Source organism: Orycteropus afer, unplaced genomic scaffold (genome assembly GCF_000298275.1).
Source record: "Orycteropus afer afer isolate SDZICR_OR568_19922 unplaced genomic scaffold, OryAfe1.0 scaffold00028, whole genome shotgun sequence".
NCBI classification, from domain to species: domain Eukaryota; kingdom Metazoa; phylum Chordata; class Mammalia; order Tubulidentata; family Orycteropodidae; genus Orycteropus; species Orycteropus afer.
In genome coordinates, this window is record NW_006921615.1 from 17,478,688 (window position 1) to 17,497,384 (window position 18,697).

Here is an 18,697-nt window from a genome sequence, read left to right on the forward strand (position 1 = left end):
TGACATCTTTGTGCCTTAATGTCTGATCTTAGAAGGGGATTTGTTGATAAAATTAAAAATGTTCATGGACCTGAGGACAATTAGGACATGTTAGGGAAGAGTAGTGATAGAAGTGGAGACAAGAACAAGAAGAAGAGGTCAAAAGTGATATTTTTTTTTTATTCTCACTAAGTTCTATTGTCAGGAGCTCTGTTAGCATAGTGGCTAAGGCACTTGACTGCTAACCAGAAGGCTGGCAGTTCAAACCCACCAGCCACTCCTCAGAAGGAAGATTGGGCAATCTACTTCCGTAGTGATACTGCCTCGCAAACCCAAGGAGGAATCGCTATGAGTCAGGTCTGACTCAATGACAAATAACAACAACAACAAGTTCTATTGTCATACTGAGACAGGACATACCATACTCATCAAGTGTGGGCTGTCAAATGGGCCTTTATTTATATATAAAACTGCCTTATGAGATCTACAAGGAGTAAGGAGAAAAGTGGAAAAAAAAAATCTCAATATTTAAATGTGTCCATCCTTTTCTGCAATTCTTTGTTCCACATAAATGATTTGCTTTATTTAATAGAACCTGGTGAGACCCTCCAAGACTATGGACCTTAGTTACCCTTCAGGCCTGGAATTGAACTCCCGTGGCTTCCAGCCAAACAATAGATAGATAGGTGACTATACCAGGTAGATACACTCCTTAGAACAATGAATCATGGAAGAATAGAAGGGCAGTATTTACACAGGGAGATAATTCGGGGGCAGGAATGCATAGGAAAGAAGGACACAGGGGAGATACTGGGATGAAATGGGAAGAGAGCTGTCACATTGTGAAAATTGCAGTCAATGTCATGAAACAAAATGTGCATGAACTGTCTATGGAAAATGAATTTTCTCTGTAAACTTTCACCCAGATCACAACAAAACGTTAAAAAAAGAAATGATTCACTTTAGTAGCCTCAAATAAATTTTAGAAATAAGTATAAATCCTCTGTTTATGACCCAGAAGTTTACTGGGTTCCACCCATCCTCTCAATCATTTTCTCAGGAGACTTCACTAACTTGGCTCTCTCTGACCATGCACTGCTCATATCTGTCCCTGCCTGTGTCCCTTTCACCTTAGTAACTCCACCTCTCGCATGTGGTGAGATGGTGGTCCTTAGGCTACTGTCCCTTCTTTTACTCCCTCCCCTTAGCACACACAAATGCACCACCACTCTGTTTCACTTCTGCAGACTTAAGCTGCCTCCTCAGCTTCTGCTTGGAGGACAGGGAAACTCCTTGAAGTCTAGTTGGGAAAGGAAGGAGGCTGAGCAGAGGATATTTGGGCTTCAATCTGTCCATCGAGAGCAAAAAATTCTTCAATTCCAGCATTTCAGATTACTACCAGGGAAAGGCAATGCCATTTTTTTTTTTTTTTTTTCCTGTCAGTCATGGTACAGTCCAAACCTATATTGAGAACAAACCCTTACAACAAGACACTGGCTCTATCTCAAGAGACAACCGTTTCCCATTATCACTCTGGGAAACCTCTATGGTATGTGTGTGTGTGTGTGTGTGTTGCAAGGAAAAGGAGGTAGTTATCAAAGTGGCATCATAAACGCACCTCCTGACTAAATGATTTTTATCCAGTGTCCTCCTTTGATGGGAAGATGGGTCTAGGAGTTTGCCAATCATTCCTTCTACACATATATACATAAAACTGATCATATGCATAGGCCATGACAGTTGTTACTCTTGCTCACTATGTTGCTTTCTTCTTGCAGCATGTGGAATGAATGTACATCACAGATGCCAGGCAAAAGTGGCCAACCTTTGTGGCATAAACCAGAAGCTAATGGCTGAAGCCCTGGCAATGATTGAAAGCACTCAACAGGTAGGAAAGGCTTTTAGTTGACATGTTCCTAAGAGTTCCACTCAACAAGAACTACTTGATCTGTAGTAACTCTATAGGACAACAAGATATATATTTCTGATCACTAGGCTTGCCTTTGCCTTTTGTCTTCATGCCCGTAATTCCTCTTTGAGATATTTATTTATTTATTTAATACATTCATACTCTGTATTTTTATAAGGTCTTCAGTTCTTTATGGAATGAACAGAGGCAGAAACAAGCAAATTAATTAAAAATTTTTGACGATTCATTGCCAACTTTATACTTAGTATATTGGAGATATCTGATAGCAGGGAGTGGGGGAGATTACTTATTTGCTAGATTCATCTCTAGACTCCCCTCGCCTTGCTAATTATTAGCTTAGCATTTCCTGAATGCTGAATTCTCCTATCCATGGACCATTTCTCTTTAAGGCTTTAAATAGACCATGTGAGCTATTTTGTCATTCATTGACCTTCTATTCATATTTGTGATGGAATGATGTGGATAGCATGGGAGAAACCAGTTAAACCCCAGAAAAGTGTGAAGGAAGTTCAGTTGTTCTACTAGTTTATAAAATTCAATACACAGACTCTCACAGGATGGGAGATTCCAAAAAGGTGTTGAAGGGAAGAGGAACTTTGATTATCCTGCACATATAGGAATCTTAAATGACTTTTGTCCCGTGAACAGCAGGCTGAACTGTCACATCAGTGGTGAATGGACTGTTTGTTTGTGATCTAGGCTCGCTGCTTAAGAGACACTGAGCATATCTGCAGAGAAGGTCCAGTTGAAATTGGTCTCCCACACTCCATGAAAGATGAAACAAGGTTGCCACAATTACCAGCACCGGGGAAAAGAGGTAGCTGTTGTGATCCACAGTAGAGTCAATGTCAGTTAATCTTCATTAACCTTAATCTGAATTCTCAAGATTTAAATCCCCCATTTACCTGGTTTGATGGGTGACTTTTCTATTTATTTAAGAATTGCAGGTCTACCCATCAACTAAGAGGCTCCTACTTCTTAGAAATTAAATCAAAATATATCTCATTAGGACACTTTTGTCAAGGGGGGTAGGTAGAGGTGAGGGGAAGAAAATGGGGTAGGAATGGAGGAATCAAGTTCAAATATTTTTAGAATATTATTTTCTATCACTGTTAAATAGTTCTATAGAAATGAGTCTACCATAATGATTATGGGACATCATAGAAGGCAATCTTAGTCTGCACCTTTGAGAATTTTCTGAGAAGTTTAAGTCTGAAAAATAGAAGAATATCAGACTCAAGAGTTAGTAACATCTTATGACATCATAGAAATTGATCCAATCTATACTTTGAGAGTTGTTGTTGAAAGAATATGACCACATGACTCTGGAACATGATAATTTCAACATACATTATAAAATACTTATATTCCTGGGTTTAAGGAAGACTATGAAAGATAGTCTCAAACATACCAACTCAAACATATCTATGATCATGAAGATAAAACCCCGCTGCTGTTGAGTCAGGTCTGACTCATAACAACCCCTCCTTGGGTTTCCAAGGCAATATCACTACAGAAGTAGATTGCCCTACCTTCCTTCCAGGGAGTAGCTGGTGGGTTTGAACCACTAGCCTTCTGGCTAGCAATCAGATGCCTTAGGCACTATGCCACCAGAGCTCCCATGAAGATGGAACCAGGCAATGCTTTGTTCTATTACACATAAGGTCACCATGAGTTGGCGCCACCTCAACATCTAAAAATAACAGTATAAACAATAAACCTAGGGATTAAAAAATAAAACTACTATTTAAGAGGGGTACAAAACAAAAATGTTGCTATGGCATGGATTCCAACTCATGGTGACTCTATAGGACAAAGTGGAACTGCCCTACAGAGTTTTCAAGATTGTAATCTTTACAGAAGCAGGCTGACACAACTTTCTCCCACGGAGCAGCTGGTGAATTCAAACTGCTGACCTTCCAGTTAGCAGCCAAGCACTTTAACCACTGTGCCACTAGGGCATTATAAGAGGGGTAAGCATCCCTTAATTTTTTTTTTTTTTTTTTTTTTTTTTTTCTACACCTCTTCTGGGAGCTCTGGTAGCATAGTGGCTAAGGCACTTGACTCTAACCAGAAGGCTGGCGGTTCAAACCCACCAGCCACTCCTCGGAAGGAAGGTTGGGCAATCCTGCTTCCGTAGTGATACTGCCTTGGAAACCCAAGGAGGGGTCGCTATGAGTCAGGGCTGACTCCACGGCACATAACAACAACAACAACACACCTCTTCTGGCATTGAACAAAGAATAAATCGACTTAATTTAAAAAGAAGAGTTTGGGTTAGGTTGAGGAACTGTCTCTTGAAGTAAACCATGTCTCAGAGTTGTTGTTGTTGTTGTTGTGATGTGCCGTCGAGTCGGACCCGACTCATAGTGACCCCTCCTTGGGTTTCCAAGGCAGTATCACTATGGAAGTAGATTGGCCAACCTTCCTTCTGAGGAGTGGCTGGTAGGTTTGAACTGCCAGCCTTAGGCACTATGCCACCAGAGCTCCTCTTCATCAAAAGACTGCTGAATGGTGAATGATGTGGTTGAGATCTTTCCTCTTCCTTCACATTGCAAGGCATGGAATTGATGCCACTGTGGCTTTGAGTCACACGAACAATTGAGAATCATTTTTCCTCAGATTTGTTTAAAATTCCCATTTGTCCATGACTTGACACATTGTAAGTGCTCATTCCTTTTGCATAGATGATCTTCTACTGATTGGAATATGTTTCTTTTTTACCTTTATAGTTTTATTCTGGGAAATATGTTTGTCACAGATCATTTGCCATCTCAACATTCTTCACATATACAGTTCAGTGACATTAATATATGTTCACATATTGTTCAACCATCACTGTTTTCCATCCCCAAATTTTTCCATCATGAAATAATGTTGTTAAGTTGAAATATTTCCCAGTCTATTGACTATATAAAGAGACATAGTCCAACCCCAAATGCCAGGATCATGGGCAGGAGATGCTGACATTACAGATAGATGGAAAGGCATTAAATCTGCCTTCCTTTGCAGTCCTTCTCCCCGTCCCCCACCCATGCATGGCAGATAGAGCCTCAGAAAGGGAAGTAGAAGAGAAAGTGTATGACTGGTAATTAGAATGGTCCTCCATTACTCCATGTTTACTTGTAACCACTGGCTTGCCATTTTCAGAGCATCAAGGAATCTCCTGGGATTCTCCAATGGATGAGGGGGATAAAGTGTGCCAACTTCCAGAACCTGAACTGAACATAGAAAGACCATCTCTACATATGAAACTGAAAATTGAGGATTTTATCTTACACAAAATGTTGGGGAAAGGAAGTTTTGGCAAGGTATGATACCATGTTATATAATTCTATGGACTACATTCCAGAAATTGAAAAGCAGAATTTCTGGCCCAGGGAACTAAACTTATAGGGACCAGAACTGTGTAGGTGGAAAGAGCATTGCTGAATATTTTAGGAATAGAGAGATGACTGAATAAATAGGGACCTCAGGAGACTCTATGGCAATTGCAGCCTCTGCTTTCTGGGATCTTGTCCCCAAAGACACTCTACTTTGAAGGTGTACATTCCATACCCTTTTGTGTTTGATATTCTTAGACATCAAAGGAATGGGAATGCCTAAGTCACTTCCTAATTCGCACACCTGTTTTTTCCCTCTCCTTCTACTTTCTCAAACCCAGAGTGTTGTTTTACTTTGTATATGATCCCCACCCCCACTTCAAACAGCTTCAGATTGTAGCTTGAGAGTCCAAAGTAGTTTCCTTGAGAAATTCCCTTGCCTAAATTCTTCCTACCACACACTCATGTCATAGGTTCTCTTTGACAGTTACAGAGGACAAATGAAGGAGGACGAGAAGGAGAGGGACAAGGGGAGAAGTAGGAGAAGAGAGAAGGGGAGGAAGAAGATGACAACATTTAAGAAATTATAATCAACTCTCAGTGACTGCGGAAAATTTTCAAGCTAGTGATTTTAAGGAGGGATGATAGGATGTGATGGATAATTTTATGCATCAACTTGACTAGGCTATGGTGCTTTCTCTCTTTTTTAATTTTCTATTGTGATTTGAGTGCAAATTTACAAAGCAGATTCATTTTACTCTCAACGGTTCTCACACATTTTGTTTCACAGCACCGATTATAGTCCCAACAACAAACAGTTGTACTCCCATCTCCTCCCTCTGACTACCCCTTCCCTAAGTCCTTCTTACCTATGCACTCCTGTCTGTCTAGATTTCCTCCTATGCAAGTGCTGCCTTTCTGATCTCTCATAGTTGATTGTTCTAAGGGGTACACCTCCCTGAGGTAGATGTTCTGCTCATAGGCCTTTGTATTGTTTGGCTGAGAGCTAATCCATGGATGTGAGACCAGTTCCAGGCCCAAAGGATAACCTGGGGCCATACTCTCGGGAGTTTCATCAATCTCTATTCAATCAATAGTTCTTTTTTGTGTTTTTGAATTTTGTTCCACATTTTTCCTCCATCTCTCTCCAGGATCTCCAATTTTGATCCCTTTCTGAATGTTTGACACTGGTAGCCAGGTACCATCTGGGTCATGAAGGTTCCTGTGGTTCATTAGTCCCTTGGGCTAGTTGTTTCCATATGTCTTTAATTTTCTTCACTCTTCTTTGCCCCAGATGAGGCAAGACCAATAGTTGCATCTTAGATGGCTGCTCAAAAGCTTTCAAGACCACAGTTGCTACTCATGCTATGGAGCTCTCTTGGTTAGTCAAACATTAGATGTTGTTGTGAAGGTAATTTGTACATTAAAGTAAATTCATGTTTACTTTATCTGGCTGATATATATGGAATGTAGACTTTCAGGATATTTTAGCTAACCTAAAGGAACTTTGGTGGCATATTGCCGAAGGCATTTGACTGCTAACCAGAAGGCTGGCAGTTGAAACCCAACAGCCATTCCTCAGAAGGAAGGTTGGGCAATCTACTTCCATAGTGATACTGCCTCAGAAACCCAAGGAGGGGTCACTATCAGTCAAAATCAACTAACTCGACAGCAGTTTTGGTTTTGTTTTGTTTGACTGCTAACCAGAAGGCTGGAGGTTCAAACCCAACAGCCACTCCTTGGAAGGAAGGTTGGGCAATCTACTTCCGTAGTGATACTGCCTCGTAAACCCAAGGAGTGGTTGCTATGAGTCAGATCCAACGGCAGTGGGTTTGGTTTTGTTTGGTGTTAGGATATCTAATGTACTAATTATGCTCCCAACTGCTTTATATGTTTGGATGTGACTCCTTAGAAAATTTTAGCCAGATTACTCTTCCATGAATTTGTTCATCCAAAGCCAGCATTATATTTAGCACCTGCTCAACAGACTTTGGCAGGAAAATTTACCCAGTTTATTTAATAATAAGCTAAAGTGCAGCTGAGCATCTACTACAGGGGAGTAACACTATGCTCCACTTGGGGGTTTGGTTTACACACCAGTGCATCACCTTCAGAAAATTCGACTCTGCCCTGCAAACTGTAGCTGATAGCCATTAATTCTTTAAGTTCATTTCCACAATAATATTAACCACAGCAGGCTCATTTGGTGTTAATCTGAGTGTAATAGACAATTTTACAGCCAGTCTTCATTGTAATTTAGCATCAATTAATGTGCAATTATAACCTGTTACCAAAAATTGAAAGCACATTATATAGATGGAAATTGCCTTTTCAGCTTTTTAGTTTATGGCTGATTTTGGGATGTTTTATTGAAAGAAGCAATTACCAAAAGAGTGCTTTAAATTGTTAATGAAATGTTTGTCTTTCCCTGTTCTCATGTGGATTTCTACATTTGAACAAAGTTAATAAGAAGGAAGGAGTCCCTGGGTGACCCAAATCTCTAAGCATTCAATTACTAGCCTAAAATTTGGAGGTTCAAACCCACGCAGTGGCACCTCAGAAAACAGGCCGGGAAAGCTCACAGTCTTGAAAACCCTAACTTAGAGAACTGCTTGAATCAAATGAGATACCATGTGGGAAAATGATTTGTAAACTATAGAATGCACTCCAAATGATAGTTATCAAGAACATTTGTCATTTGTTTCTTTTATCGACTTTCAGAGAATGTGCAGCCCATGATGTTAAAAGAGTACTGAAAACATATGTGTCTAGATTTAAAATAATATAGATGAAAATTCAGGCAATTGAATGATGTGCATATTCCCACAAAACATGCTATTGGGGCTTAAAAACAGATTGAGAACAAGAATACCATTTTGGTAAGGAACGATACTTCTTATGCAGAGTCAAAAAGAAAGAAAAACAAGTTTTGGAGGATTTTTATTGTTATGAGAAAGAGAAATAAGACGGTGTCATTTTTCTTGGGTGCTTTATTCTCCCCTCCTCAGGCCTCACAGTCAGTTCTCACAGGCAATATGGACATGTGGTCCTGAAGGAGAGGATTATCCTGCCTTAGACATACAGCAGAGAGTATCCAAAGCTCCTGGTTGTCCCTTAGAGTAATACTAAGGCTTGTTGGTTTAACTTTATTAACATCCTTCTTATTGTTGTTGTTAGTGGCTATGGAGTCACTTCTGGTTCATGGCTACCTCATGTGTCAGAGTGGAACAGTGCTCCATAGGGTTTTCAGAGGTGGATTTGGAGGATGTAGATTACCAGGCTTTTTTTCTGAGGCACCACTGGGGTGGACTCAAACCACTAACTTTTCGGTTAGCAGCTAAGGACTTATTTTTGCACTACCTAGGAATTCCTTTAAGTTAAGTACATAAGAACTATATGGCTCAGGAATTTTTTTTTTTTTCCTTGCAAAATTGAGTCAAACTTAGTGCTATGTTTTGTTCTCATTTCCAGTAAGGTTCCAGCTGTAGCCATCTCCTCCTCTCCATTGCTTGCCTTTTGTGAGCTGTCTTTGTGAATTACTTGAGTCCCTGAGCAGTCAGAGCATACATGATTAAATGAAATTTTCCTGGGAATAGCCCATCCCCTTGCATAGTGATTTTTGAAACCTGTTGAACAACACAGATAGATGGTAGGAAACTGTTAAGTAATGTCCTAAACAAGTGAAGCTCTATATTTTGTCTCAGTAAAAGGGGTGAAGATGTGAGAAAAATCTCTCTCTTTAATGAATGTGAATTCAAATTCTAAAAAAAAAAAAAAAAAGCCTTAACTTCTTCCTCTTTCTTCTAGGTCTTCCTAGCAGAGTTCAAGAAAACCAATCAATTTTTTGCAGTAAAAGCCTTAAAGAAAGATGTGGTCTTGATGGACGACGATGTGGAGTGTACAATGGTAGAGAAGAGAGTCCTCTCATTGGCCTGGGAGCATCCATTTTTAACGCACATGTTTTGTACATTCCAGACCAAGGTATGACCTCTGCTCAGACAACCCTTCCCTCTACCCCTAACACAGTAAATTCACCTGTTTCTTGTGGTGCCCTCATTTGGAGGCGTGGGGTATTGTCTCTGTTTTTATCTGTAGCTTTCAGTCTACTTTCCACCCGTCCATACACCCATCTCTTCTAAATACCATGTAAATATTGCTTAGAAATTCTTAATGTAGTTGATTGGGAACGGGCTTTACTTCTGGATTTGTTTGTCTATTTGCTTGCTTTGAGGAATTTGGTTTAACTTAGCATTATTTGGTTTAACTAAGAAGTCTGTGACTTGCTTGACAAAATTGTGGTCTTTAGGGGAGCAAAAAAGGCAACACCTGTTTGTTGATCTTTCCTACATGAAGAAACAAAAGTTGAAGAGACAGTAGTTGGGAGACAGGTAGAAATGCATGTGCATTGTTAATATTCCTTTCTAAGGAAGGCAGAAGAGCAGCCTTTAGAGCAGGGCTCCTCGTCTTTATCAGCTCTGTCTCCACAGGGAGCACTGAGCGGGGAGATGAGTGGGCAGGGTCTCAGCCTGCCGTTACACACTGAGCTCCTTCACTGATGCTGTTCTGTCAGAAGACTCTCCTGCTTGGGCATGATTCTCGTCCTGGTCTCCCTTTCCCTTTAGGGGGGAAAAAAAAAAAAAAAAAATGCCATTTGAATACACTCACCTTTAATACTTTGATGTCTATCCTTCTAGATTTTCCTTCAGTGACTTTCTAAATAAAACTAGCATTCCATTGTCAATACCTGTATTTGCAGTTTTCACACTGTACTTTATACATTTCCACACATCTGTATAAATTCTTCTACAACACTATTTATCTAACGGGAACATAGCTTTTTATTTTTTTTCCTGGTTTAAATAACACTGAAAGGAACATCTTTGTAAGTCACTCTTTGTGCCCAAGCATTTTTATCTCTCTTCATTTTTCTTCTTTCCTCTGCCCTATCCCTATTGTATTAGCGTAGAATAATAAGCCAGATCCATGTGGTCAAAGTGCAAATTGTGTTAAAGGTGGTTTCCCCTTTTGCTATTTCATGCCTTGAAGATAATGTAGTGTAGTACCTTTGTATGAGCAATACAGACCTCTTAGCTGCCCTTCACCACAGAAAACATTAGTGGGGGGATTGTGGGAATCAGAAACAATTGCTGGCAATTAGGGTTTTCATTGGTAACTCTGGTGGCATAGTGCCTAAGGCATTTACTACTAATTAGAAGGCTAGCAGTTCAAACCCACCAGCCACTCCTCAGAAGTAAGGCTGGGCAATCTACTTCTGTAATGATACTGCCTCAGAAACCCAAGGAGAGGTCACTATGAGTCAGATCCAACTTGATGGCAATGAGTTTTTTGGAGGGCTTTCATTAGTGCTTCCCCAGACAGAACCAGTAGATTCTCAGCCAATGTTTAATGAACAAGTGAATGAATAGATGGGTCGCTGGATGGATACACTTCCCTAGAGAAACCAGACCATGAAAAAAACACTTATTGAGCATATACTGTGTTCAAAGCACTATAAAAAACGCAACGCAAACACTGCTGTGGAGTCAGATCCAACTCATAGCGACCCCTCCATGGGTTTTCTATGGAGGATATGGAAATAGATAATATAGTTCCTGACCTTGAGAATTTCATAATCTAATGAAAGAAGTAAGAGTGATACTTCTAAGCAGTAGTGAGTAATGCTAGATTGTGCAGAATTTGAACAGGCAGAAAAGAGAAAGGAGTTCTTGGGCATCAGAGGTGTGGTGGAACCTTGTGAGAGACACATGAAGGAATGTGGGGGTAATGATAAGCTGTTTAGGAGAAAATAGGCTTAAACTGCAGCAAGAAAGTATTTGGAATTTCTGATAATGAGGATCAGGGAACTTTTCTGCTAGAAATATTTTCTATTGGTCTTGGATGGGGTAGATGCGTTACCCAGAAGGCAAAGTACAGAACTTTGCCACATTTTTCCCTTCTGTGCACCCGGGGGCCTATTTGTGGTCTTGCTTTCCCTCTTGAACTATTGTGAAGCATGTATCAAACTGCTAAATACACTTCAGACCAGGCATCTAGGGACACTTACGTAGTCAAGCTTAACTCAGCACCTCTTTCCTGCCTTTTTTTTTTTTTTTTTTGCTACTTTGTTTTATGTTGTATGATATGTTTGAATTTCTTATGGGGAGGGCTGTTTTGAATTCTACTTTGTGGAAAATAGGTATGTTCCCTTCTTATGGTTCTCTGCCAGAGTCTCAGGCAGCGTTTGTTTCTTTCCTTCCTACAAGAGATGCTTTCTATGTTCCACGGGGCTGTGATGCTTTACAAAGACCTGAGAAGTAAATGCTTGGCAGCATTTATGTCACGAGAACAAAAGTGCAAGAGAATGTGCACATCATATGTTATAGGACTAGTTTCAGCACTTACATATCAAGGAATTGAGTTCTTTTAGAAAGAGAAGGCAAAAAATATATAAAGGTTGCTTTGCACATTCCTAAAGACTTTGAGTTGTTTTTGATTGAATTTATTATTCAAACCTTGCACCAATTAAATAACAAAGCCAATGAATCATCAAAGCAGCCAATTAAATAACACCGGTGGATGTAAAAAGCTGTAAGTTTTGTGAATGAATGAAGATTTTCTCTGAATACATTTTGGATGACCTTCCTTGAGGTGACAATTACTCTTGCACACTAGTTAAGACATTGTTGTTAGTGGCAGTTTGTTGGGCCCAGACTCAGGGCAACTCCATGTACAGTGGAACCAAACTCTGCCCAGTCCTGGACCATTTCCATGATGAGTTGTTGATCGGACCATTGTGATCCATAGCTTTTCATTAACTGATTTTCAGAAGTAGATTGTCAGGTCTTTCTTCCTAGTGTGAATTAAGATGTTTGATGAGAGAAATTATTTACTTTTCTAGGGAATTGTTACTTTCTGGAGAAAATTATTTGTTTACTTTCATCCTACCAAGAACTTATCTGTTGAATACAAGATTATTCAGGACATTTTGTAGACGAGTTATTCATTTTTTATAAATGGTACATAGATTAAATTATTAAAAGTTCTTTTTTCCAATTTATTTATTTATTGTTGTTGCAAATATATACACCAATGCAACACTTTGTATGCATCATTAAAAGTTTTTAAAGTTTATGTATATGAGGGATGTGTGATCTCTTAAAGTATGAATATATAGTGAAGCCATTTAGGGAGGTTACCTGGAATGAAAAGAACTGTGGGCTTGGATTCTGAAAAAGTCCAGTTTCAGCTCTCTACCATTTATCAGCAAGGCTCTGAGACCCTCTTTGCTCCCCTGCACAGAAGACGTTGTGAGAATTTCCCTGCAAATAGGACAGTGAAGGGCAAACTGGACACTGCAGGTGAAAGCAGTATCAGCTGAACATGAACCTGAATCTGAATGAGGCTCAAAATTAATTTTGAAATTAATTTTCTCTATGCTAGATCAAGATGACTCTATAAATCATCCAAGCTGTGATAGAAATTGTTCACATCAGAATCTAGAGCATCTCAGCCTCATGAAAGGCTGTTGTTGTTTTAACAAGAGGAAGGAAGGATGTTTTATTCTTCATTATTTTACACAGTCCTTTGTTCTTTGTATATATTTTCTGTGTTTGTTGGTTGCCCTCCAGTGGATTCTGACTCATGGTGACCCCCTGTGTCACAGCTGCGACCTTTCAGAAGCAGGTCTCCAGGCCTGTCTTCTGAGGAGCCTGTGGGTGGGCTCCAACCACCAAGCTTTCAGCTAGTAATTGAATGCTTCATTTATGTCACCAAGGGATACCACACAAATGTCTAAAAACCAAAACACCCAAACTCACTGCCATCTGGTAGATTCCAACTCATAGCAACCCACTTTGGGTTTCTGAGGCGTTAAATCTTTATGGAAGTAGATTGCCCAGTCTTCCTTCTGCAGAGTGACTGGCGGGTTTGAACCACCAACCTTCTGGTTAGCAGTCAAATGCCTTAGGCAGTACACCACCAGAGCTCCTCACAGGACTTGAAATCGCACCATCCCTTCTCAGTATCAACTGAGGGTGTATATGCAACCAACTTTTGCATTACTGAATTTTAAAACTATATGTTCAGTACCTATTTTCCATTATTTATATTTTTAAAAAAAGTAAAAATAGGAAAACCACAATAAAATTTTATCTACAAGAACAATTTTCATAGTCTTTTTATTATTTTTATTTACTGTATTTTAGATGAAAGTTTACACAGCAAATTAGCTTCCCATTTAACAATTTTTATGCATATTACTCCATGACATTGGTTACAATTTTTACAATGTGTCAATTCTCGTTATTTGCATTCTGTTTGTTGTGTTTCCATTGATCTAGTTTTCCTGCCCCTCCTTGTCTTCTCATCTTTGGTTTTGAGTAAATGTTGACCATTTGGTCTCATATAGTTGATTGTTTGAGCACATTACTCATGGATGATATTGTTTCTTTTATGAGCCAATCTGTTATTTGGTAAAAAGTGACTTCAGTTCCAAGTTTGAAACTATCTTAAGGCATAGTCTCAGAGGTTCCTCTAGTTTCTATCGGTCTAGTAAGTAGAGTCTTTTTTAGGAACTTGAATTGCATACTCATTTTTCTCCCATTCTATATGGGACCTTCTGTTGTGTCCGTGATCAGAATGGTCAGTGGTAGTAGCCAAGCACCATCTAGTTCCTTGTCATAGTCTTTTAACTGCATTTACTTACAAATAAATCAAAAGCTATTAAAAAAAAAAAATTAGTCACAAAACCTTGAAAACTCAGTACTCAGAGTACTTTAAAAGGTCATTGTTAAATCAATTCAGAAAATGTTTCTTGGGACCTAGTATTTGTAAATTCTATATTTTTCCCCAAAAGAGATAACATTCAAAGTATATGGTGATTAAATAACAAAGCCTAGTATATAAAAAGGAATTAAGTTAAATTCTAATACATAAAAAGAATTTTAAAAAACCTACTTAAACTCTAAAAAAAATATAAAAAAAACTCACTGCTGTCGAGTCGGATCCGACTCATAGTGATCCCTCCTTAGGTTTCCAAGGTGATATCAGTGCAGAAGTAGATTGCCCAATCTTCTATCCAAGGAGTGGCTGGTGGGTTTGAACTGCCAGCATTCTGGTTAGCAGTCAAATGCCTTAGGCACTAAAATAATATACTCGAATAATTATTAGATACAGTTAAATTTCTCAAATAACAAATTGTTTCTTGAAAACTTTATAATTAGACTCCATCTCCCAATTTCAGAATTTTTAAAATGCAAAGTAGCATGTGTCCATTAGAAATTGCATTTGGCAGCTAATAACAGAGAAAGAAAATAACAATGGCTTGAGTAGGTTGTAAGGATTTATCTCTCTCATAAAAAAGAAGTGAGGTGAGTACATTTCAGAGCAGATATGACAACTCCATGGTGTCGTTGGGGAGCCAAGCACATCTGTATCCCTGTCCCACCATGCCCTGCACTAGGCTTCCAGCCATAAGATAATTTCTCAGTCCAACATGGCTGCTACAGCTGGGCTGTCACAGTCACATTCCAGTTAGGAAGTAGGAACAAGAGTGAAAGATTAGGAGAAGCCCATGCTGGCTGTCTGTTCCCTACTAAGGCAATTATCCATAAGCTCCACAAAAAAATTTCTGCTCACATCTCTTCATCCATTCTAGCTGCCAGGAAAGCTGGAAAATCTAATCAGTCAGCTAGGCACATTGACATTCAGAATATATATATATATATATATTTTAATAAGAAAGGAAGAATGAGTATCAGGTAGGTAACCAGGCATTTCCACTTTAACATATATTTTAAAATAAAGAAAATATTATAAAATCTACCCTTATTGAGGGCCTATTTAGTGTCAGATATTTTCCTGGGAACTTTGAAGATATTATTTAATTATAGTAATAACCCTGTGAAGAAGATAATATGATTCCCGTTTTACCTGTGAGAAAATCAAGGCTAAGAAAGATTAACTTGCCTAAAATAACCCAGCTGGTAACTGTGAACAGTATTCAGATCACTTGTCTTTGTGTCCAGATATTGGCCTCCTACATATTCATACCATGTAAGCATCTTTGTAGCATATCATCTCTATAAAAGCAAAATGTTTACCTCCTGGAGAGAAAAGTCTGAGGAAAATAGTTTTCCTCTCTTGTTAATTATGCTAGAGTAAATGAAAGGTAAATACTCAAGTATCTAAAGTTTCTCTCATATATCACTCATAAAACTATGGGAAAATGAGAGGATTTAACTCCAAAATTAGTCTGGAAAGGAAGGATGCATCTAAAACTATGAGAACACTTTTGCTTTTTTTTTTTTTTTTAGTAAAATTTTTCTTTAGAAATTACAAGTGATCTATAAGGTCTAACTTTATTTGTGTTTCGTTTGAATTTTAAATGGTCTATCTGTACTCAAATGTAAAAGTAATTTAAGAAGTTTTAATATTTCACAACTAAAAGAAGTTTTAGATCATATGGGAACGTCTCTAAGTCCTTCCTCAAGTTGAATTTGAGTGACAGTAACTACAATTTTGTGGGTCTCCTTAGGGCTGCCTCCCCAGTGCAATATCAGGAGTCAGGAGGCATTATTATATTAGTTAATAACTAATTAATATTAGTATATTCACATCACAGCATGTGACTTCCACACTTACAATCTGAACCAATTTAACCAGTTATTCCTTGTCAATATTACCTTAACATTTCTCTTTATGAGACAGAAGGATGTTTCACTTTTTAGTATAGAAAGAATACACAAAGCTTAATCTCTAGTGTAGAGCTCACCCATGGTTATTTCTCCTCTGGTCCTGGCTTGAGAGCATGAGCTTAAGTCTTGACTCTTAATGTGACTCTGAACAAGTCATCTAAACATTTCTTTGAGACATGTCATTTTAGATGTCTTTTTTTGGCCTCCAAATCAGTTGCCATTGTATTGATTCCAACTCATGGTGACCCCATGTGTGTCAGAGTGGAACCAGGTGTGAACATGGTTTGCAATGACTGATTTTTTGGAAATAGATCATCAGATGTCTGTGGGTTGACTCAGTTTTCCGACCTTTTGGGTAACAGCTGAGCATGTTAACCGTTAGCACCACCTAGGCATACCTTTGCCTCCAGAAGGATAATGTAAAAGAAAAAATATAGATATAGATATAGATATAGATAGATATATAGAGAGATATTTGCAGAGGCGTTTGAATGCTTTCTAGAGAAAACATCATATTAGTTGCAAGGCATTATTATTTGAAATATACACATTCACATGATATATATATCTATATAGATATATATATAGATATAATATATATATCTATATAGATATATATATAGATAGATAGATAGATATAGATATATTTAAACTCCTTTGATATGTAGTTTTTCAAAAGTGTGTTATTCTGGCATTTCTGTGGTTTGAAGGCAAAATCCATCTAAAATTCCAGAAGGCTTATAATTATAAGCATTTTATTTAGAAACTGCCTCATCTGAAGCTCTCGAAAACACTGTAGTCCATAAACCCTGTGGTTAAGCTAGGAGCACTGGCAATTATCACCACTTTGGCGAGGAAAAGAAAAACCACACAAACCACATCCTTAGAAAGACTTGTACCTGAGTTAGGACAAGAGTGTTTTTGTGCCTTCCCTATTTGTAGTGACCGGTCTCTCTTTAGAGAACTGCGGCAGTTTTCTGATACTAAGAATGTTTAAAAATTGTCATTTCAGAAATTATAGATTGCTTAGATGTGCTTCAGATACATGCCCTTCCTGTGCAGACAAATTGAGATCTAGCAGATGTTAGATTCACAGTTAATTTACAGAAATTGCTAAATTTACAGCAGATGGATAGTAGACTAATGTTGCACTCACAAAGTTTGCTTTAGGTTTTCCTGCCTAAAAGACACAGAAGATAGTTGGCAGTTATCAGACCAGTAACCAGGTGCCATTGGGTAGATTCCTACTCCCTACGCCATAGGTTTTTTTTTTTTTTTTAATGCATTTTATTGAAATATAATTTATGTACAGTGAAATACACAAAACTAAAGCGACAGGGGTCAGTGCATTTTTTTTTTTTTTTTTGCAGTGTTCCCTCCCCTCCCCTCCCACCCCTGGCAACCAACAAAGAAAGTTTCCCTACATATATAAACCTCCATAGGTTTTTTAATGGCCAATTGTTCAGAAGTAGATTGCCAAGACTTTCTTTCAAGGCACCTCTGGATGGTCTTGAACCACCAAACTCCCAGTTAGCAGCTGAACCCATTAACTGTTTGCACCACTCAAGGACTCAGTCAGTGATTAGTGAACAAATATTTCTAAATTCTTTTCCTATAAGCACTGTTGCATGAGTCTGAAATGCTGTGCCCTTTGTACCCTCCTTGCTTTTTAAGCTCACAAATACTTTCTCAACATAATGTGCCTGCTGTAATGTTTCTTCAGGGTTCATGTGCCCAGATGGTTAGTCCATTCTTTTGTTAGCTTGTCTCCTCTCAAAGCCCCAGTGGTATTGTCACCAACTTTTCATAAGCCCTGAGCCTTTTGCATCTGCTTCAAGAAAGTGTTGTAGGAAAATGCCTCTCACCTATGAATCTACTCTCCCTCCTTTGAAAGCTTACTTAAAAACTACCTCCTCTGTAAATAATTTCACTCACTCTCAAACTGCCATTGAGTTGATTCTGCCTCTTAGTGATCCCCTTTGGGTTTCTGAGGTCATAAATCTTTGTGTAAGTAGGTTGCCCAGTCTTCCTTCCATGAGTAATTTCACTAATCCTAATTACTGTTTTCCTTCACCTTCCACCCAGGTTTCTCAACATATATGACCCAGAAAGGTGATTTGTATGTGTGTGCATGTATTGCTCATAATTTTCTGTGGCTTCCTTCACAGTGGCGTCAGTAAGGGAGGGCAGGGGGTGCAGACCGCACTGAGTAACACTGTCAGAGGAGGTGACACCAAAATGACTGTCTATAAAATTTTGTGCAGTGTTGCAGCAGAAATTTATTATTTTTTTATTGAAATATCCCTTATATAAATAGTAACTTATAACAATAAACATGTTTCATAAGCCCAGCTTACATGTATCTATATAATCTATATATCTACAAGGCTAAAACTCTATGCTAATTTTCTTTTTGAGCCTTCTAATGCACTCAGGTCAGAGCTATCATTATTACCCAATTACAATGATGCTTTGAATCACATGGTTTCATCTGCATTATTGTTTTGTTGCTGCCAGTGTTTTTATAGTCACGGATTTTGTCAAATTTTCTAGTGTATAGTTACAGTATTATGGTAATTAGTATTTGTCAATCTATCTCAATAACTTTTTTTGAGAATGAAGGAGTAATTAAAGGAAAAGAAGGAGAAAAATATTTTTAAAAATAGGCTTCCTCGGCAGGGCAAGATGGCGGACTAGGCAGAAGGATTGCACAGACCCTCTTCAACAAAGAAAAGGGAAACCAATTAACAGAGACACAGAAGATAATCTTG

At 38.5% G+C, this 18,697-nt stretch overlaps 1 protein-coding gene across 1 annotated transcript in view; it reads left to right on the forward strand.

Annotated features, from left to right (window-relative positions):
* Positions 1-18,697, forward strand: part of PRKCQ (protein kinase C theta) — a 120,770-nt gene that overhangs the window by 41,471 nt on the left and 60,602 nt on the right. Inside the window, exons 8-11 of the mRNA XM_007935450.2 lie at positions 1,758-1,867; positions 2,609-2,726; positions 5,060-5,220; positions 9,040-9,213. Of these exons, the coding sequence (XP_007933641.1) occupies positions 1,758-1,867; positions 2,609-2,726; positions 5,060-5,220; positions 9,040-9,213 (563 nt within the window). The remainder of the gene's footprint in view (positions 1-1,757; positions 1,868-2,608; positions 2,727-5,059; positions 5,221-9,039; positions 9,214-18,697) is intronic.